Genomic DNA, 22991 nt, shown 5'->3' with positions numbered 1-22991 from the left:
GGGACAGCCCACAAGCTGAGCATGCTTGGTCTTGTGGTCAGCTCTTCAGCCGTAAATAGACCCAGAACATACATCTTCTAAATTTAGGTATCTGTATATTGGGGTTTCCTAAAACCCAGCAATCAAGCCTCCCTAATTTACATGTACCGCAAAGTGTGTATATTTGACAGGAAAAGAAGGCAAGTCAACCCAAGACTGAATTGTATGTTTAGAAAACATTTCAGATAAGAAGTCTCCTTGACAACTCACACATAAACACTGTTACGGCAAGAGCTACCAGCACACTTCAAGGAAATCATCAATGGCTCAGCTTGCTGGAGTTCCCCTGTCCAGATTTTTGATGGGGTCAGCAGCTCAGATTTGCTCTTCTACACACACAATATAGATCATGTTGCATGTGTTCATGTATGTGAATACATACACAATTTTATATGTGATATATATGAGACACAAGTATGAATAGCTCCCCCATGGCACCTTTTCAAAGAGCTCTTACAACCCAATAAGGAAAAGGCCCATCAATGAAGCAAACAGAAAACACACAGGCTATCCACAAAAGAAGTCCTACTATAATTTAGTTCACACACTTATCATTTCTAAGAGAATGACAGGAATAAATGCTGAGTTTCTGAAACGTTTGCTGTCAGATTTTTAACTTTCTGAAAATATTGTTTCCCATGTTGGGATAGTGTAAGGGAGAGGGGAAGCAGAGTTAGGTAATGTATATCAAAAGCCAATCAATTAACTTCTCCCTGGTCCTGTAATCCTACATCTAGTGATTTTCATGAAGGGTTAATCAAATAAGCACCCAAAAATTTATATAAATATCATTCATTATAATATGCAAATAACAGTAGGACACAGGAAACTTGCACATGTCTATAACAATGAGATCCGTTAGTTTAAATCAAATCCATACAAAATGCAGTTCCCTGTTTGAAAGGTATGGGTGAATAACCACATCATTTCAATCAGGAAAAAAAAAAAGACCATCAAACAAGTCACTTTTACAGAAAGATGTTTATCTAGGTCACGAAACAAATACAGCTGTGGGACTAGGGGTGATTTTTCACTTTTTTTTTTCATTTTCTGTCTTCCAGCTTTATAAAATGAACTCATATATTCAGAAAACATGCAATTGTGTTTGAATGGATGTAGCAAAACAAAATGAAAAATGCTAAACTAGCATTCCCAGAAATGTTTTGGGTTTTTTTGTTTTTGTTTTTGTTTTTGTTTTTTTAATAGAAGGAAAATGAAGGAAGAGCCGTAAAGAAGAAGCTGTCGTCGTGTACTGAAGACCTACTACAATACGTAGGCTACCATGCTACACACATTGCACAAATCGGCGCTTTACAGCAAACTTATGGGACAGTTTCTCCCACAGGTAAAGCCATGGGGAGTTGGACCACTTGCTTTTGATGAGGGCAAAGTGGTCCACAGTCTTCCTATCCTCCGTGTGGATTGCTATATTTCCTATGGAGTCTTAAGTGGAAGTGCTTTCAACTTGTTACCTTATATAGTGATGTGTGGTTGATCAGCTCACTGTAGTTAGGATTTTCACATGTTACTTGCAAAGCTTTCTTGACTTCCACTTTTCTATTTGTCACAAGTTTTTCAGAAAAACAGCTGTGTTCATTTCTTTGGATGACAGTTAGGGTCCAACTTTGATTATCATTTCTATGAAACAAAGGCACAGAGAGACTTGATAATTACTAGAGAAGTGTTGCAACTACTTCCAATCTTCTAGTTTTACCCTAATTTCTATATGAAGAGATTTATTCACTGATGTATAAACTTTTCTCTGCCACCCCTTAGCTCAGATCAGAAAGTTTACAATTGGCACAGAGTGAAAGATTACACTCCAGAGCAGTCTAGACATACACTCACCATCACAACACACACACACACATATGCATATGACATACACACACCACACATACATACCCAACATACTACATACAGCCATCCATATGACATGGATAGTAGAGCAACAAATGATTTAAACTTTATATTCAGTGGACAAATTCAGAGAATCACAGACCAGGCTAGAAGGGTAACCTGAGTTTCAACAGAACTGCTGACCTGGTCTCCTCAATGTGTGTGCATAGGCACTGTGTGTTCCTTTTCTCAGGGTAGTTTATTCTGTGGTCTTTCTCCTTACCATTGAATAAACTGGAGGATGGCACAGCCCTTGCCCAACTGAGCAAGGTGAACTTCAGTATCTCTTTTGCCTCTGATTTCTCATCTCAGAAATCAGCCATCTTGAAGATGGTGATAAATGGCATATTTTTAAACAACAGTCTTTTAAAAAGTAAAAACATTGGCAATTTTGTGTTCGTTCACACCATGCATAGGATATATCAGTGCACATCCTAAAAACAGCAATCACGCTGTTAAAGTGTCCTGTGACCTGGGAAACATGTACCCCTGGGCTTTCCCAGGTCCCCTTTACAACTATGACAAGCTGGATAGAAGAGAATGAAGTAGTCTGTTGCTCACCGACTCCCAGATATTTTACAATGTGTGTATGCAGGGGAGACTGACCATTTCTCTCATGTTCAAATGAGAAAGGCAAGTCTTCAAGGAACCAAGTAACTTGCCCATGGTCATACAGGTGTGTGTGTGTGTGTGTGTGTGTGTGTGTGTGTGTGTGTGTGTGTGTTGTACTGGATGGGACAAGGATGTAAAATGCACATTGGTTTAACCCTAAGAGGCAGGAGAGGTTGGCATAATACTACATTTTCACACTCCATGAAGACTTAGTCTTTACCTTATGTTGCACATAGAGAAAATCAGCCAGGGCTAGAGAGGGTAACTGACTGGCATACGCGGAAAAGCAGTGAGTGAGTGGGTGGTCATAGAGCATAACAGAGCTTGGCCTTTAAAGGGGCTCACATTCCCCTTGGCAGAGTCCTCTTCTTAAGATTCCTCTTGGCAGACCACATTGTTTTCTACCTCTGTGATTCTCAATTTCTAACACTCAGCAAACCTTGACAGTACCTGCTGGGTTCAGGAACCCCTTAGTAATGCAGAACCAAGCAACACTCTGCACTTGCTGGCAAAGAGTGAGCGTGAAGTTGAGACCAGGGGAGTCAAAATCTAGGATCCCCTTGCTGTGGGATGGTCTGTATGTCAAATCTGTTGCTCTGATTGGTCAATAAATAAAACACTGATTGGCCAGTGGCCAGGCAGGAAGTAGGTGGGACAAGGAGAGAGGAGAGTTCTGGGAAGCAGAAGGCTGAGGCAGAGAGACACTGCCAGCTGCCGCCATGACCAGCAGCATATGAAGATGCCGGTAAGCCACCAGCCACGTGGCAAGGTATAGATTTATAGAAATGGATTAATTTAAGCTATAAGAACAGTTAGTAAGAAGCCTGCCACGGCCATACAGTTTGTAAACAATATAAGTCTCTGTGTTTACTTGGTTGGGTCTGAGCGGCTGTGGGACTGGCGGGTGACAGAGATTTGTCCTGACTGTGGGCCAGGCAGGAAAACTCCAGCTACATCCCCTCTTCCCTGTAGCCATTCTGATTACAGTGGCCCCTCTGTTTGAGTTCTGTGTGGGTAAAAAAGCTTAAAGACTGATTGCTTAGTTGTAGAACACTTGCCTAACATGTACATAATATTGGGTACCAACAGCAGCAAGCTAAAACAAGGTGAAAGAAGAAAAGAAAGGAGAGGGAGAGATAAAAGAGAGGAGAGAGAGAGAGAGAGAGAGAGAGAGAGAGAGAGAGAGAGAGAGAGAATAAAAAGGGAAGGACTGCTATTTTCTTCTCTCTGGCTCCAAGATAGGCTTTTTGTGCATCAGCCTCAGGCTCCTTCCTTCATTTACCCACCTCTACCACAGAAAATTGTCTCTTCCGTATGACCTTTCTTCTTAGTTGATTTTCTTCCCTTTTTAAAAGCTTTCAATTTTTAAAATTCTGTGTGTAGGCAAGCATGTATGTCTGTGCATATAGAGGTATCAGTGCCTGCACGGCCCAGAAGAGGGTGTTGGTGCCTAGATCTGGAGTTACAGGTGGTTAGGAGTCACCCAACATGGGTGCTGGAAACTGAACTCAGGTCTTCTCCAACAGCAATGCATTTTCTTAACCACTAAGCTCCCTCTCTCCAGCCTCCAGTGCTCTCAAACACACCGGGCCATCTCGTCTGCACTGATTTCCTTCTTCGACTGTCGCACAGACATGGGGTTCGTCTTCTCCTTGCATTGTATCTGAAGATGCTCAAGGTTTCTGCTTGCACGCAGAAGCTCGATTACCCTCAAAGCCATTGTCAAAGCCTCTTCCTTGTCATGAGGTCGTGCTCATATGACTCACTACCTTCCAACATACTTCAGGGGTTGTCTCTCAACTCTTCTTGTGTCTCCATGATGCTCTCTCATCCTTCTGTTGCTTCCTAACCCACACTGTGCTCTCTGCCCTCCACATCAGAAAAAATGGAGAGCAAACTCCCTCTGTCTCCATCTACTCCCCACGATGACCATAGATGCCTCTTCCCCTCGAATGGCTCCTTCCACCTTATCCAGGATACCTGTGTCTTTAGGTCATGTTTATGCAACTAAAACAGGGAGGACATGAGTTGTTTTGCTTCTCCGTTCATCTTTTTAATTTGCTCTAGAAAGATCCAGTTGCAACCAATTTATTGTAATTATCTCTCTTAAAATGTCATATGAACTGCACTGTTTAAAAAACAACAATTCTACAACTTATTTCTGAGGCTAGGAAGCTTCTGTGTCTAATAAACATCTATGACCTCATTTTGTGAAAAACCACAGGAGTGAAAAAGAGGCTTTGCTGTGAAATCTCACTTCTCTCTAAGGCGCACTGATAACAATCAGGACTCACCCTAGACTAAAGAGAGCTTTCTCAAAGAAATCTTCGACATCTCACAACACAGTGGGTACCACCCAGCTAGCCCTCAGTGAGTTTTTACAGGACAATGTCACATCTTTATAAATAAAAGATGTTTACCTACCCACGTGTGCATGTGCCTCTACATGCATAAATATGTACAGGCATGCTCTCTCTCTCTCTCTCTCTCTCTCTCTCTCTCTCTCTCTCTCTCTCTCTCTCTCTGGCGCACGCTCTCACTCGCTCTCGCTCTTGCTCTCGTTCTCTCACTAACTTTGGCTATTAGCTTGTGGCTGGGTAACAATGATACCTTTTCCCTAATAACCCTGCTTCTTTTTTCCCAGTAACCTCTGAAAACTAGACAAGGGTTATTCCATAAATCATACACTTTCTCTAAAGTCTCATGAGTCCATGTGGGAGGCTGCCCCTGCTGCTCCTTTCTTAAGTGCCGTATCATCCTGAAATCCTTGCTACAGAACTTTAAAACATGCCTGAATCCCACCTCTACTTATCATTAATTGGGATCCCCTAAAAGGATTAATCATTAATATAATCGTTCACTAAGGTCACTAAGAAGATAAATACAAAGTGATTGGCTCAATTTTTCTGCAATGAAATGTTTGTTTCCTGTTGAAGTAAGAGCAGAGGAGATAAAAAAAAAATGCATGGGTTATCTGAGCTTACAAATGTGTGTTTGGGTTGCTGAGCCAAAGCCAAGAGTGCTAGAAAATAATGTTGAAACAAAATGGTTTACTCACCTCACTTGGGAACTGTATGTTCCCTTGTCCTCCAGCTCAACTGGCCAGAATTCCAAATCATAACCATTGAAAGTAATTCTGGATGAACTTTCAGTGTTCAGCTCCACACGTTGATGGAAAGCATCGCGTTTGAACCATCTTATAGTGGCTGTTTCATTCTTGTACACGGGTGAAGGTGTTCCACAGAACTTCAAATAAAAAGGTTCTCCCTCCATTGCATGAAGTTGGGGGCGGCTAATGCAAACTTCTACAGCAGGTTAGTCAAGGAAAGGGAGACAAAACAGGACAGATGTGATTTTTTCACTCTTCCAGGAAACGTAAGATGAGTGAGAAAGCTACAAGGAATCTCAGCATCACATGCCTGTGCTGGCATTTGTCTGAAAGACGACTTCCTAGAGATAAGACACTTTCAGAAGAGGAATGAAGATAAAACAGATGCCTCCCTAGACAGCAAGCTAGCTGTGAGAGCGTAGCCAGCCTTCCTCCCTCAAGACAATGCGCTGTGGCCACATCTTAAAAGCATGATGCTTTACAACTTACTGTTAAAGAAAGACACAGAAGTCAGCGTCACCACATTGCCCCCAAATGTCACCACTGGGGTCTCTCCATGGAAAAGACAAGAAATCTATGTGTGCATTCTTCATCTATATCACAACAAGTCTCATGTCCCTTGTGCCCAACCAGTCTGTCTACTCAATTTTAGGAAGGTTCGGGAGACATAACAGAGCTCTTGGGTAGCGGAACCCCTGCAACATGTTTCCATGTAACTAACCAAGAACTGATTAATGTAGACCACTCCTGATACTGGATCTCTTTCTCTTTCCATCACCCTGTTTCTCAGCTCAGATACGGTCTTTAAAATTTTAACTATTTTTTTTTCCATCTACACAGAATGGACCTCTATTCTAAATTGGAATTGATGAACAGTTCTCAAGCCTGTTCCCTTGTGGCTTGGAATGCCCTTAATCTTCATTTAGAAAATTACAATCTCTTAAGTAAATGGACTATTTCCTTCAGACCATATACAAAATGTTGTCTCGGTAGTTAGAGTTTATTGCTCTGAGCAACATTCTGGCTTTAACACGACACTAACCACAGTAGAAGGAGGAAGTGTCTCAAATGTCAGATCTACTTCAAAGCACATGAACAACACAGAACAGCTTCTTGCTGGTGGTTGTAACATCATCTATTTTACATTTCAATTCCCCAATGCAGTTTTTCCTTGACAGTCAAAACAAGAGTAAGTCCTTAACATGTCAGTAACTTTCCTGCTTTACAGAGTCATGTGTAATACAGTGTACAGCTCATACAGTACTCTCCTGTGTCTCTCTCCTTTTGCACGTCAACTCTACATTGGCCATTCAGTTTCCTACATGTAGCAGTAATGTGTTCTTTCCTCATTCTTATGTGGTGCTCAGCCATACTGTGGTCTAACTATTCATTGTATGCATGTTGGGAATTTGGATTATTGTAAAAGAATCTATTGGATATCTGAAGCTACTTTAGGTGTCCAAGTGTTGATTCACTAAAAGAAAAAAAAACTTCTATAAACATAAATACTTGTGCTTAGATTGATAAATTCATGAATTCCTCTTTCAGATGAACTTGATTTGAAAAACAAAATAATGGGGGGGTGGGGAGTTGAAAATCTATAATTACAAGGAACCTCATGTCTTAAGACGCCTTTTCTTACGTTTAGCATTACAGGCTTGCTTTGTTGATTAATATGATGCTCTTTAGAAATGGTCTTTGGTTATATAAATGGACAGAGGTCAAAGTATGTGGACTGTGAACAGACAGTTCAGTTCTTCCATGGCCAAAGTCAGTGGTTTATAGTGTCCGAAGTGGACAACTGTGTGAGGCCAGCACCAACAAGTCAGATGAATTACACATATAAATATTGCTGCATATGGCTACAATTCCCATTCCTGAAAGGTGTTCTCTAAGCCCCCAGAGGAACAGGGAGCTAGAACCTGAGCTCCAGACCAGACAGGCTGCAGAGCTGGTTTTGTGCCAAGGTTGTTTCATGGCAATTAGCATCGAGTGACATTTATCTATGGAGCATGGAATACATGGCACGTATCTTCCTGTACTTGGCCGTTTTTCTCAGTACTCCCCAACAAATCATTTCATACTGAAAAAAAGAAGGATGAACAGTCTTCAACATCTGGGTAGCACTGCACTGGGTGGTAGGTAGCATTCCAACAATGCTTGGGTCCATTCACAAGCACACCTCCAGAATAGACATGTAGTATGTGAGAGCATTAAAAGCTAATCTCTGTTTTCTTTTCACAGTGGTTCCCAAAGTAAGGGATATGAGCCCCAGTGTTCCCTTTGGTGGGTAACATTCTGAAATAAATTAACTGGCTTGCTCCCTTTCTCCTCCAAGTCCTGTGCAAATGGTCCTCAGCTGTGGAACTTCTCTCCAAGAATAGGACCTTCAAGCCCTTCACCATGAGGAGAAGAGCACCAAATGACTACAGCTAATAAATGAAAGTTGACATTTGGTCTGCTCTCAGGCCTGCTGTAGCTTCTAATCCAGCCTGTCTATTTCTTATATTTTCTAGCACTTGGTGAAGGATTTTTCTATTTACTTTCTTTTGAATTTCCTTTTAAAGATGAATGAATCCTTGCTATCCTCTCAGGAAAGAGAAAATGTATAAAATTGCCTAAAACCCATAAAAAAGACAATTGTTTTCTTCTTCTATTTCAAATGAAATGAAGCAATTTTCTTCTAAAGAGTCGTTGATACGCCCCTGCCTCTCTGTAGTGTGCTCTGCACACCTTTATTTGGCCCATTCCTGACACTCTTCCATTCTCTAGCCCAGGAACACCAAATATTTCCCAATCTTCTAAAGTAAAATTTGAAGTCATGAAATGTTAAATAAATTCAACATTTTCAGTAACCGTATCAGCTATAAAGGAAAAAACAAAACAAAACAAAACAAAACTCCACAATTTCCCTCTAGCTTTCTAATGGAGTCTATTTGCAAATGTTTATAAATCACTTACTTGAGGCACTTGTAACAATGAGAACAAAGAATACCAAGAGTAATTCTCCACGATGCATGGTTAGGTTTCTGCTTCAACTGGTGTCCCTAGACAAAGAATAATACAAATTTAAACTTAAGTCCTCAAACAAACCAATTCCACCTTTCAAAGAAAGTTTAAAAACTCTCCTACACATAAACAAAAAGCAGACTAGCAATGTTTCATATCTCTTAAAATAGTCACCAATTTGCCAAATTTCAATGCCATACAATGAATAAATTTTAAGGTAACAAATTTTAGCTCCCATAAAACATAATTATTTAACATTTTTAATAGAATATAGCCTTTGACATTTAGCTTGATGCACCAAATCTTTCCCATGGAGTCAAAGTCAAAGTCTGGGGGGAAAAAAATCTATGATTCTACAGATTAAAAAATCCATGGCGTATAGAGGAATTCAGCTCCACCTATGCAAGCACATGTACATTCGTGCATGCGTGCATGCATCTGTGTTTGTTCATGTGTTCTTATGTATGAGAGAGAGAGAGAGAGAGAGAGAGAGAGAGAGAGAGAGAGAGAGATTCCATAACTGTTCTAAGTAGGTGAGATAATTACCACATAAAGAGAAAATCCTCACTTTGACTCAGTTTCAGAGATTTCTGGCAAGTCTCACAAGTCTAAGAACTATGTTTTCCTGCCCGTCAGTAAAGCTTGCACAATGCCGGGCACACAGTAACCACTGTCATCGAAAAAGAGGTGTGCGTACCTGCGGCATGAGTCAGCATCTGCTACCCCGTGCTGTGTTTCCGTTAGGGAAATGGAGAAAGTGAGTGGCAGGTCCCCTAGTTACACTGACCCTCCTTACACTGACTGTGACCCCAGGTCCCTGGTCTTGCTGCTTTGAACTCCGATGCTAGAACATCCCAACCTTTACTTTTCTGATTACGAGCAACAAGCGTGAAGTGGAAGAAGCCTCTTCCTTGGTGGAGTCCTGCATTAAGTCCAGACATTTCACAAACAATCCCACATCTCTTGTTTACTGAAAAGCCTACTGCCTCCACCCCACTGCCTCAAAGGAACACCGGTCACACAGAACACAGCCGGACATGAAGAGATTGATTTCTTTTCAGAGACACACAAAACTGACTAGAATCCCAGTCAGTGAGCTGTGGTCCTTGGGCAAATAAAATAAGCAGCTCATTGCCAAAACACCAAGGGCAAACCAGTTTCCTCCAGAATCTTCAGGAGTCACAGTACTTAATGCTTACAAAGACTTCTGAGGGCATGAAAGACTCAGAACCTAGGGCGATACCCCAAGTACCACTCACCTCCCATCCTAACTAGCCAACCTGGGAGAAGGCTTTTATGATACAGCTACCAAAAACCACCTACCAATCTGCAAGAGATGATACCGCACAGTCTAAAAACCAAAAGGATGTCTGTTCATGGAAAGTACCAACCATTCAGAGTCAAATTCAAACCTCCAGTCACCCACTCCCACGCCTTTTATCACTGTCTAATATTTCTGTCTCGAACGAAATGTGATGTGTGATTTCCTCTGTACCGTTTCTGCAACTAAGGCTATCACAGACTTGCAAGAGGAACGAATTTTTCTTTTTCTTTTTCAATTTTAAGCCCTCAAAAGAAATAAAATCACATAGTTATTCTGCATTCCAATAAGGTATGATTTTTCAATGTGAGTCAAGTTAAGATCTCAGTATTAAAAAAAAAAAAGATGCTATACACACAGTTGTATGAGTGGAGGAGTGTATAATACTTTAATATTCTACTGTACTTTTTTTTTTTTTTTTTAGAGACAGGGTTTCTCTGTGTCGTTTTGATGCCTGTCCTCACTCTGTAGACCAGGCTAGTCTTGAACTCACAGAGATCCACCTGGCTCTACTTCCCAAGTGCTGGGATTAAAGGCGTGAGCCACCACCACACAGCTTCTTAAATTGTATATGTAAATTGAAGAAAGTGGTGTTTTACTAATAAATTCACTTGCAGATAAAGAGCTATTGTTGTGAGAAGTGCTGTTATGACCTGTCACAGGCCAGCTAGCAGAGCAATGATAAAGCAGATGTGGGAGGAAAGGGACATTACAATCCTTGCGTGTAAGAATTTTAAGGGTTGTTCGCTTTTGTGTCCCTTGTTCCTGAGTTTTTTGTTTTGTTTTGCTTTTGCTTCCCAGTAACCTTGAAGCATCTTTCCTTCCTTCTTCAATCAGTTTCTTTTTTTTTTTCTAATTTGCAAAGCAATGTCTGTCCAACATAGACTATTTCCAAAACAAAGACTGAGGAAAAAGAAGCTATTCTCAACATGCCTAATATTTTCACATTCTTCTGGTACTTTTTGTACTACATTTACAATCATGGAATGATGTCTAATTAGTTTCGCATCTTGTCCTTCCTCTTGATAATTAAGCCCTGAAGGTTTTTCTACCTTACACTTTTCTCTGTTCTTGCTGTTCTCATTGCTACCTCAGACTCCCTCCTGTGCATGTCCTATCACTTCCAGAATGAACTGTATGACGCAATAACCTGTGGCCGTCTTCGTTCATAAGGCAGTATAGCTCAGTTTTACAGAGCCCAACTGCTGCCACCAGCTTGGCTGGATCCGAATCTTCACTCTTCCCTTTGCCAGCTTAGCAAGCATGGGCACCACCTAGAGAGCTGTGCTCTGAGTCCTTGATCCACAGAAGGGAATGGCAGTTCTACCTCCCAGAGCTGATAGGGTGCTACCCAAAATGGTAACCCAAGTGGTCCTACCCAAAATGTCCAGAGAATAGTAAGTGTCATCTACATATTGGCTATTACCATTGTTTTTATTTCTTGTCGTTTTATTGGTGTTGTGATATGGCGAGACAGGGGAGGAGTCTAAGGCAAGAGGAGTGCATGCTGCCCAACCACATTCCAGAAACCTCTCAGCAGCTTCTATTTCCTCACTCAAGGGTGCAAAGCACTTTCTACCACATCTAGGACAGCACACCTGGCCTTGATTTTTCACATCTGTTTAAGTGGGACAGGGCCTCTTATTTATTTGAATCTATGTTTTCTTTATTTTTATAAACAAAGCAAATAATCACATGATACTAGCTATTTTATTTCATGCTTATGAATCTTTTCATAGCAAAATATTTGGAATTTTATCCAACTTGTTTAGTTTATTTTTAATTTCTCCTTTACTACATGAGCATTTGGAAATTTTTATATCAATACACTCAAGCCAAGACTCTTTTGTGTGTGTGTGTGTTTTCCATTACTTTTAAGTAGAGATCATTCTGGGTTTTTCTCAGAGGTAAACAAATGCTTACTGATATTTTCTTCACTTTTATGGCTTCATTATTATTTTTACATTTGACTTACTTTTAAATTTACAAGTATTAATTTAGCTTACCATGAAAACAGAACCTAAATAAATTTCCACTTCCAAAATAACTATGAATTATTTCTCTGTCTAGTCAAGTAGTTCCCACATTCTCTTGAAGTTTGTTGATATCTACTTACAATGTACAGGCTCTCTCAGAGTATCTGTGGAAAATCCAGCACAGGATGCTTGCCCAGGGGCAAATGTGTGCAAGCATGCACATACCCACTTTCTCTCTGCTCTTACTTTGCTTATCTATCACTAGTAATTGCTACTAACTGGCCACTTTATGTCTGCTTGCTGGGTTATTTGCTAAATTGATGAATGAACCAAATCCATAAAATACAGACAGATGGGAGTCCTGAGTCATCATTCAACTCATTCCATACCTGAACCATCTTCTATATTTTAAAGTATGACATCTTCAAAAGCTGGTTTTGACAAGTGATGCCCAATAAGCATAGCATGGAGCTTTTAAAAAAATAAAGAAGCCTGGGCTCCACACAGCTGTCAGGGGACAGCCTGGGTCCCTGGATCTTCCACACTCCCTGCTGATTCCAGTGTGGAAACAAATGGAAAGCCACCAATCTAGAGGACTTACCTGTTCACTCAGAAAAGTACATTTCATAATAGATACATTCATTTCAAAGTTAACGTAATATGAAAATATAAAATTAATACATGTGCAAGTATGTTTGTGTGTACCCATGAATACAAAGTGTAGTTACCAATTCAATTACCCAATGATATAAAATTTTCATTCTAGACTAAAGAGATTCTCTTCCAAAAGTTATTCAACCTGGTGGCATAGATGAAGGCCAGATGCAAGGTGACCAGTATCTTTGTCCCCCGCACCCCTTCCAGGCAAGGGTGCACTTTCAGAATAACCATTTAAGGGTTTCAAAATGGTCATGTCCTAAGTTCCTGATTCTGTCCCATCCCCTTTTGGGGCCTCACCATGAGGAAACAGACCATATTCTAGAAAAATGGTCCATCCAAATACCTAGATATTAAGCCCCTTCAAAACCTCCCAGTGAGGAACCTGTTTTCCAGAGTAGAAAACAGCCAAGCTCATGACAGTGAGTTTCACTGACTCACAGGTAAACATATTGCCTCAATGTCGCCCATTCATTAGCAGAACCTAGCACCGACGGATCCCTAACACAGAGTGCCTTGATGAAAGTTGCAACGCCCCATGAAGTTTTTCTTTTTCTCCATGCTGAGAACTGGAGATAGGCTAGGCAAGCCCTCCAGCACTGAGCTGGGCTATGCGTGATTTAAACACACACACACACACACACACACACACACACACACACACACACACACAATCCTTTTTCTATAGCTTCAAATGCTTAAGTGTTTGACTTCCGCTGCAAAGAGGCGAAACAGCCAGGTGTAACTAGCAAACGTGATCTTGAACACACCCAGAAAATCACTGCCACCTCACAGTGCTTGACCTAAAAATTATCTGCTGCTATTATCTCCACACTTTTCCCAAGTGTGGATCCAGACACACAGACCATGTTCCTTACCCCCACCTCTTCTCCAGGACCCCTGTAGTCCTTTCAAAGTGTTTGGCTTCCCCAGGAATTTGCCAGTCCAAGCCTACCCTCCCTCATGACATCTCCATCCCTCCCTCCCAGACCAACTTCCACTTTCCCCTTTCTGCAGAGGTCCCTGGTGTGTGTGTGTGTGTGTGTGTGTGTGTGTGTGTGTGTGTGTGTGCGCAAATGCACATGAATGCATTCATGGGCTTGCTATCCCCAAGGCCTGCATACATCAGCTCTCCCCCTCACCTCCCTACCCCCTCCCACCCTGTCATTAATTGATGTGATAACTGTGATGTAACCTGCTGGGACTTCTCACCTCTAAGGCCCTTGATTAAACACAAAGATTTTGGAATCAAGAAAATATAATGTGAATCTCCAATCTATTATTAGATGGATGTCCTTTAGGTAAATTCCTGAATCTCTCTACTGCCCTCATTTATTAAGCCTGATGATACTGCCTATTTTATTCCTACGAGGATTAAGCAACTGTAATACAGCCTAAGAAAGTCTTTGTACACTGTCAGTAGGGGGTAAGCACTAAATAAAATCAACTGTTGCTGTATTTCAGCTCTTCACATCTCTCTGCAAAGGAATTATAAACCTGTACTCTAATTATCCGTGTACACACACACACACACACACACACACACACACACACACACACACACACACGGCTCACAATTGATCTTGTTTTCAGGATCCTTGCCCCCTGAGAGTGGGTGACCCCTTCCCCTTGCTCCAGGCAGCAGCAAGGAGTGAGGAAGGGCATCAGAGCCCGTCCTTACCTTCAGAGAGGTGTCTCACAGGCAGGGCTGGGCAGTGGTAGGTCCTTCACTTACATTTGAGAAGCAGAATTCACACAGCAGGTGAGAAAGAGTGATCCCTCCCCGTCTACAACTGTGAAACCAGAAAGAGATGGGGGGTTGCGGGTATGCAGTGAGGCTGGGCTAGGAGAGCGTGACTAAAGAGATCAAACAACCAGGATGGCTGTGGGGGGGGGGGGAGCCAAAGATACGGGGGTGGGGAAGAACAGAATAGTGAAAAGAAAAGAAAAGCTAAGGCTGTAGGTGGGCACCGACCGGGGTGGAAGGTGCTCCAGGCTCCGAGTTGTGAGCTGGGGACTGAAGTCTAGGGCGCTCCCAAAAGTGAGCTGCTCCACTCAGGAGCTCTTGAGGTTTCCAGTCTGGGATGCCCTGCGCTCCGCGCTCCCCCCTCCCCGCCCAAGCCTGTGCTGATTTCTCCCCTCGCCCCCGCTCACCTGCCTATAAACTCCCCAGTTCCCGGAGCTCAAGCCCTCAAGGCGATAGACCGTGCCGTGCCGTGGGAAAGCCCGTGGAGCGTCCTGGTCTCCGCGGACTCTCCGCCGTCCCGGACCTCCCGGAAGACGCATGGCTTCCAGCTTCCCGGGACCTGCGCAGCTCCATCTACTCTCTACCGGTGGTAGAGTCCATAGCAGGGCTGTGACGGAGCACGCCTTTAATCCCAGCACTCGGGAGGTAGAGGCAGGTGGATCTCTGTGAGTTCGAGGTCAGCCTGGTCTACAGCGTGAGTTCAGGATAACCTGAACTATTACACAGAAAAACCCTGTCTTGTAAAACAAAACAAAAACAAAACAAAACAAACAAAAAAGAACCACCTGTGCACACCACACCCTTCTGATAGAGGGCGCTAAGAACCCAGGACTCCTGCACTGAGGGAGGGAGATGAGAGCTGGAGAGAAGAGAGGGAGGAGGCCCTTGGAAGAGAGTCCTTAAGACTGCCAGGCTCCAGAGGCAACAGGGAACCAGTACCAGCCCAGGATGCCCAGCCTCTGGAATGAGTCGGAATTCACAATTGGGACATAATGGAGAAACTTTAAATTGGTCAATAGAAAAGCAAAACGAACGGTATTTCTAGATTTTTATAGTAACCCTAGAACTCTTCAAACACACACGAAGAGAATGCTCACAGAGTCAATGACACAATTATTTTTGCCCAATCAAAAATAATTCAGCATATAATAAATAGGAAAAGCATAATTTTGCTGGGATAAATGGAAAACATGTCTTTAACAAACTTTAACACTCCTACGACACACAAATTGGACACAGAAAGGTTCATTATTCTCTTTCTAATCTGATAAAGAATGTTTACAAGCAGCCGCATGGAGAAATGTTTTGTTTTCCTGTGACTGGTAACCAGAAAATGATGTCTGCTCTCACCTGCACAAGCACTTTGAAGAAAAAGTTTGCAATTATAAGGGTAGGAAAGGGTAAAATGGAAGTAATAGCTTCCACAGAAGCTATTTTTAGGTAGGTCACCCTTTAAACCTATCAAAACAATGCAATGAAACTACTATCTTGAGTTTAGCAAAATTGTCAGATACAGGTTCACCTCAGAAATATCAATTATAGGTTTCTATATTAGTGATACAGCTGAAGCAGGAAATCTGGCAAGGGAGCCAATTACAGTAGCATGAAACAAAAGCATTAATCCTTCGAAAGACTCATGCTCTGTACTTGGGCAACTGAAGAGCATGCGAGAGCAATGAAAAAGCCACACAGATGGAGGTGGATACCAAGTGAATGGACTGAAAGGCATTTCTGTCTGGTTATCTACTTTCAACTCATGGTTCAATGTTGTGGGATAATCCTTCTGTACAATATGAACATGTGTTGCTCTCATTGTTAGTAAAGAAGTAACTAGCCAATGGCTGGGCAGGATTTTCAGGGCAGAGAGAATGCTGGGAAGAAGAGTGGAGTCCTTGAAGATGAACTTGCCTTACTGAGGTAAGGTGCCAAGTCACGTAGCAGAACATAGAATTGTGGGTTAATTAAAGTTGTAAGAGATAGTTAGTAACAAGCCCAAGCTATTGGCCAAGCATTTATAATTAATAATAAGTCGCAGTGTGGTTATTTAGGAGCTGGCTGATGGTACAGAGCTGACTGCCTGGACACAGAGAAACTCTGACCACAGCTCAATTAGTAGAGAACATACTTTAGATTCTATATTATGGGTTCTATATACATTAATATTCAAATCTTAGGTGGAATTTTCTAAGAAACTAAGAGTATGTCTCTAAAATGTATATATGAAAATGCAAATAGTTTAAAATTGTCAGAATAGTCTTGAAAAGAAACAAACAATATCTTGTTGGGTCATTTTAGGTGGGTGAGGTAGCAGGGATAATGAATCATCTATTCCGAGAGAGGAGACTGGAGAGAATTTTATTTTTAGAGGTCTTCATTAAGATAAATCATAAAATACAGTCAACTCACATGGTGTACAATGAGATTTTATAATTCCAAATATGAGTATTTACTGAATTGTTTCTGAAGTCCAAATTCTTCTATTTCCTATTAGCAAAAGAATCTGAGCTAAGAAAACTTTTATTTGAGGATATTAAGGAACTTACTCACAGTCATGGAGCTGGTTATCCAAAGCAAGGATTCCTTCCTGGTCCCAAATTCTACTTTATGAACTAGTTATATACACAGCATGCCTTTCATGGGTCAGTTTTGGGCAAGTCAATAAAAGTAGATAATGCTATGTAAGAACACAACACTCTACTACAATAGGGCAAGTGGATATAGCATGGGCAACCACAATATAGATGCAGGGTAAATTTGAATTCCAGATCATCTTCAGCTAAAACTTCAACCTTTATAATTGAACTTTATGAAATGTTTACCTAGCAAGCCAACTTAAGGTTACAGATTAAGAGCATGGGATCCCTAGAAAGGAGGGCTTCTAGATCCTTTACACAGACTTCTGGGTATATGATTTCTCTGCAGCCAGGACTCTGAAATATATGTTGACCATGAATTCAAAATTGTTCTCCATTTCAAGAGTCTATATATTCTGTTTCCATTGTCATTTCAGTGTGGAATTCCATCACTTAGTGAGTAACCCAACTAAGGCAGGGTTCATCTCCACCAGCATAACTCGAGGTACCAATAAGATATCTGCCATGGCTCTGGATCCACTCCTGGGTGTCTATGACCCCAAAGTATGTGTGTTCTCCTGAAGAAGACTTTCCAGAGGACCTTTCACTACAGATTGTCTGTCTGTTCTGTCCAAATTTCCTACACATGTCATAGAAATATCACAAAAAGTAAGTTGTCTCATGGTGAAAAATATATTTGAGTTGTTAGGTAGAAGATGTGATCATGTAGCATGGCAGACTCGTTTCTCATAGTGGCCACTTTAGCTGGAGTCTGCAGCACAAGCTAAGATAAGACATTCTGAATATCTGTGATGTTAAAGAAACTCAGTGATGTGCCACAGATTTTCATTATGGGGAGAAATAGGAAAAATGCAAAGTCAGTATTATACAATCCCAGCTATACAAATCATATATATATATATATACACACACATATATATGCATTTTAATCATATTCTAAAATACAGACTTACTTGCCAAAATTAATCTTAATATGACATGGTTATAATTGCATTTTATTATATTTTCTTTCATACCTTCTGTTTTCAAATATACCTTTATTACTTTTTTAGTGAGAAAATATTTCTAAAGAGAATAAAAACAGATGAAAGACATTTAGAACTGAGAAAAAAAACATGATTGTAATGGTGGTTTGGACAAGGTATTCTAACAAATTTGGCGATATTGACATGACAAAACTGTGTAACTGCCAAAAAAGATAAGACAGAAATTCTGGTGTGTTGGGAATGTGATTTACTACTGGTGTTCTCCGTCTGGGCATGAGAATGCTCTTTGAAATGAATCAGAATTGTATACAAGAACATCAGCTTGATACTCAGAAAGTAGATTACTGATGGGGATTAAAAAGAAGGAATAAAGAGAGAAATGGAAGAAAAGGCACAGGGGATGATGTTGTGCCACAAACAGATGACATGGACAAAGGAAAGCACAGAGAAGGGAGGTGTGGCCCCATCCACAAATCGGAAAATGAGCTAGCATAGTTTGTTAGCTGGGACCTGAGGCTGCGACCCTTGACATCCCAAGTCTTCACAGCTCTACTCCACTGCCTGCTCCTGGGATACACCCAGCTCTGGCTGGTCAGGCCCACAACTCAGAAGTGTTTCAGGTCCAAGCATGTCTTGTCACTCAGAGGAGCCGCACCAGATGCCAACTTGGGGAGTCTGTTTGGCACTGGCATTTGGTACCTCACATGCTTCCAAAATTTGGAGCTTAGAGACTGCTTGTTGGCCACGTGATCTTCCCTCCACTTGATGGTCCCCTGCATTTTCACAAGGTGCTGGAGCGAATCTTGAAGGTCCCCAACCTGCAATCGGCTGGCTTTACCCAGAGGCTCCATTTCAATAAGAATCACCTTGGAGTTGTTCTGGATGAGGGCGCTGTGCAGGGCAACCTCCTGTTCGTAAGCAAACTCTTTGCTGTGCATCATGCGAGGGGCCAGGACAAACATCTGTCTTCTGCTGCTCTGGATACTGCTTTCCACTACAGTGGCTGCATCTACAGTCAGGAGATGGATAGAGACCTCCTATCATTCCTTTTGTACATTTAATGTCTGAATCATGAACGTTCTGGATATTTAAAAGTTCTTTTTGTTGTAATCTGATGGGAGATTCTAAGCTGATGGAGTCATATTCAGAAATTATAAATGACATTACTGATTTTTACTACAAGAATATCTGTCCAAGGGCCTTCTGTTTAGCCAGATAAACCAATGTTAATGAAGAGTCCTTCGAGCTACCTGGAAAAGTGAAGATCTCTTAATCTACCATTTCATGGGGGGCTTAGAATTCATTCATTAGAATTTAATTCTTAGTCTCTTATCAACTTAAGCTGACTATTGGCATGTTTTCAAGATGGTCAACATTTTAATTCATACACCGTAGGGTGCAAACTCTGCAAGTATTGATCCTCTCAACTGACCAATGCTACAAGAGAAGTCCTGGGTCCCTTTACCCCACAATGATCTCTGTTTGGAGAGCTGATTCAATTCATGCTTTAAAAAATAATCCTAAGAAAAGTCATATCCCCTTTCAAAGTCAACCTTTGTGCCTGTGCCAAAGCCAAGGTAATGGATGCAATTAGCTCTGAGTAGACTTTAAAAAAAAAAAAAAAAAAAAAAAAGCCCGCCTAGCACTCACTGCAGAGGGTGAAAGTACATGAAAGCGGTGAAGCCGTGAACAACTCAAGATCTTCTTAGAGAGCTGTGGTTACTTCTAATCAGCTGGAATGAGAAAATATTGTGAAATGGTGACAGATGGATCCTTGTGTTGGTTGGAATTTTTTGGATGGAAAGAGATGCAGAGTGGACATCAAAGGAGAGTGGAAGATATCTAGCAAGAACCTAAGCACAGTGCACTGGACAACTACCAACTTTCTCTAAGGGAAGAGTGGTGTTCTGTGGGCTTTGCTGTCCCTTGGTTGAGCAAAGATCAGTATGGTGGTATTGTGTTCCCCAAAATATTGTGCACTCTAATAAACTTATCTGGGGCCAGAGACAGAACAGCCACAATATTAAACACAGAAGATAGGCAGTAGTAGCACACGCCTTTAATCCTAGCATTCCAGAGGCAGAAATCCATGTGTTCAAGGATACAGCCAAGCATGGTGACTCATGCCTTTAATCCCAGGAAGTGAGCCTTTAATCCTAGGGAGTGATGGCAGATAGCAGAAAGATATATAAGGCGTGAGGACCAGAAACTAGAAGCATTTGGCTGGTTAAGCTTTTAGGTTTTGAACAGCACAATTCAGCTGAGACCCATTCTGGATGAGGACTCAGCGGCCTCCAGTCTCAGAAAACAAGACCAGCTGAGGATCCAGCAAGGTGAGGTAGCTGTGGATTGTTCTGGTTCTCTGATCTTCCAGTTCACCCTAATACCTGGCTCAGGTTTGATTTTATTAATAAGAACTTTTAAGATTCATGCTACAGATCAGGGTTCATGCACTGAGGGAGGGGAAGAGGAAACCATCCAAAGGACAGTGCTGCCATCCGACAAGAACAATACAAGCTGGATCCCCCAGAGAGCATCCATCCAAACTTCTGAGTTTGGTTGATAAGGAAGTGTTAATAGAAATTAGCTGGATGAAGAGGAAAGAAGAGATGAAGATCGGGCAGCTAGGCAACCGCCATAGACAGGTAGAGGTCCTACAGGTCCTTGAACAGATGTGAGACATGGAAAGGACACTAGTGACCATTGCCCACTATTTTCTATCCATGCAACAGTCTGCAGCAGAGCTGGCAAAGCAGGGAGGAGCCCCTAAGAAGATTGAGATTGCACCCTCATAATTTCAGGTCTCTTATAACAGCGTCAGCATTGATCAGATATTTGAGAAGAAATCAGATTGCTCTGTGCACATGCCTGTTAATCTACTGTACTTAAGCTCCTCTCCTTTAGTAGACACCGTAATTTAAAAAGTTAGTAAATGTGAATTTCACTAGGCAATATGCTTACGATTTTCTGTCCCCATTCTCACTCCAAACCATGGTGGACCTCTGAGGAATCAAAGAAAAGTTGTCAGGGAAAATTAGAAAACTCTTGGCCTAAACCTATAGAGGGAGGGGAAAAACAGTCTGTTGAAATGGCTGGCATTGTGATAAAACAATCAAAAGTATGTGAGATTGGCTAAGAACACTAAGAAATAGAAGCTATTGTTCCGCTGCCCTGAGAATACAAATTTGCAAACTGTTTCATCAGCTTGAGGAAAACCAGCAGGACTTTCTCAGCTCTTTCAGATATCTTCGCTATAGGCGATGGATATCAGAGTCAAAATCTTTTCCTTGATTTTTTGTTAGGTCTCCTGGAAAGAGCAGAAAGTTTCAGAGATGGCTGTGCCCAATGGTAAAAGACTGTGACCTTCTCCCTACTTCATAACTCTCAAGACTCCAGACCCTTCCTGCCAGAGACCCTCTAGCTAGCCCATGGGACACAGAAACGTAGTTGGAGACCATTATAGGAAATTACAACTGGTCAAAAAAAACAGAGAGCAAACAAGTGTGGGGCACCAAGCCACAGTTGGGAGTCTACATCAAGACTCCTTCCCCTAAGGCTCAGAGGATATAAGGGAAGAGGGGTGGAAAGATTGTAAGAGCCCGAAGACCAGGTCAGCTGCTGTGAGGTGTGTCTTCTAGAAATGACAGGACAGCTTCACCCATGATACCTCAACAATATGGCTGCCTAAACAAGACCTGAAAATGTACAACGTGAATAGATATGCTAGCACAGAAAAGGAAATCTCGTGGGGCCCCAGCCATAGACAAAAACAAAAACAAACAAACAAACAAACAAAAAGAAAAACCTAAATGGTAACTAAGGAATGTTGAGAGTAGGAAAGCTCCTTGGGATGAGCCCTCTGATTGATTACACTATACCAAGTGGTCAACCCTGAAATCATTTACATATAAGTAACATGAAATGGGACGGGACGAGTTATTCTGTGTGTGTGTGTGTGTGTGTGTGTGTGTGTGTGTGTGTGTGTGTGTGTGTGCGTAAGTATGTATGGGTGTGTATGCAGCAATAACAAAGAAAAAAGGCCATGATTTCAAGAAAGGGCAAGGGGGAAGGATTGGAAGGCAGGCGGAAAGGGAGGATGATGTAATGTTTCAATTGTGAAAGTTTCAGTGTTATTCTAGTGGAATGCAAAGGAACGAAGCTGGTGTACCGGTGAGGGCCCTGACTGACCCCACCATGTTCCATCCACACTGCTGTGAACATCTCACTGTCAGGAGAGGACTGGGATGAGAAGAGTAAATGATGAGCATCTCCCGAGAAACAGTCTAAAAGCTCTGGTCTTGGGCCAGCAAGGTAGCTCAGTAAGTAAATGTGCTTGACATCAAGTTTCAGGACCCGAGTTTGATCCCCAAGACCCACATGGTAGGAGGGAGAACTGGCCCTTTGCAAGTTGACCTCTGGCTGTCATACACATGTGTGGCACACACAAAATTAATGTAATTAATAAATATCTCTGGTCTTAGCCAAGTATGATAGTTCATAAGTCATAACACATGTCATGTGTTTGAAGCCAGCCTGTGCTACATGGTGAGTTCTAGGCCAGCCAGGGGAACCAGGAAAGACCCTGTCTCAAAATAATTCATCAGTCAATGAAAGTCCTTCACCAATCACCAAGAAGGACAAGTCTCTGTGAGAATTCTTTTTGTTCATGTACTTGTTTATTACAAAGTAAATAGTCTAAGCTAAATTCCCTATTACAACTCACACATTATGAAAATGAGAATCACCTCTGCTCATTACTATGAAATGATCTTCAAAGCAGAATGCTAAGTTTAAAAATGCAGCATAGGAAATGGTGTATATAGTTCACCTGATAAAATGCTAATGCAAACATATAACTCTCACTACATAGGTCATATAAAGTTTTTTATACTTAAAATTTTTAAACTGTTGTATAATATGTCAGATGCCATAACAACATTTTTTAACAAGTATGTTTCTGTGGCTCTCTCTCTTTTCCTCGTCTCTCCCACCCCTTTGTGTCCTCATACCCCTTATATCTGTCCCAGGTTCTCCTCTTTTCC

The 22991-nt window shown here is 41.6% G+C and overlaps 2 protein-coding genes across 8 annotated transcripts in view; both read right to left on the bottom strand.

Moving 5' to 3' along the window:
* Positions 1 to 15046, bottom strand: part of Il18r1 (interleukin 18 receptor 1) — a 33540-nt gene extending 18494 nt beyond the window's left edge. Inside the window, exons 1-5 of one of the 2 annotated variants that reach the window (XM_028865842.2) lie at positions 14777 to 15045; positions 14304 to 14415; positions 8621 to 8706; positions 5609 to 5855; positions 1512 to 1677 (exon numbers count right to left, since the gene is read on the bottom strand). In XM_028865842.2, coding sequence (XP_028721675.1) covers positions 1512 to 1677; positions 5609 to 5855; positions 8621 to 8678 — 471 coding nt within the window. In that variant the 5' untranslated portion in view covers positions 8679 to 8706; positions 14304 to 14415; positions 14777 to 15045. Of the gene's footprint in view, positions 1 to 1511; positions 1678 to 5608; positions 5856 to 8620; positions 8707 to 14303; positions 14416 to 14776 lie in introns of both variants that reach the window. The other variant, XM_037199778.1, reaches the window with a different exon arrangement.
* A 1651-nt stretch (positions 15047 to 16697) lies between these two features.
* Il1rl1 (interleukin 1 receptor like 1) overlaps positions 16698 to 22991 on the bottom strand; it is a 42293-nt gene continuing 35999 nt past the window's right edge. For all 6 annotated transcript variants that reach the window (XM_037199785.1, XM_037199786.1, XM_037199784.1 and 3 more), the window contains one exon: positions 16698 to 18958. In XM_037199785.1, the coding sequence (XP_037055680.1) occupies positions 18555 to 18958 (404 nt within the window). In that variant the 3' untranslated portion in view covers positions 16698 to 18554. The remainder of the gene's footprint in view (positions 18959 to 22991) is intronic.

This window comes from Peromyscus leucopus, chromosome 16_21 (genome assembly GCF_004664715.2).
Source record: "Peromyscus leucopus breed LL Stock chromosome 16_21, UCI_PerLeu_2.1, whole genome shotgun sequence".
Classification (NCBI taxonomy): domain Eukaryota; kingdom Metazoa; phylum Chordata; class Mammalia; order Rodentia; family Cricetidae; genus Peromyscus; species Peromyscus leucopus.
The sequence above is the reverse complement of the archived record's forward strand: the minus strand, read 5'-3'. Positions and strand labels throughout refer to the sequence as shown.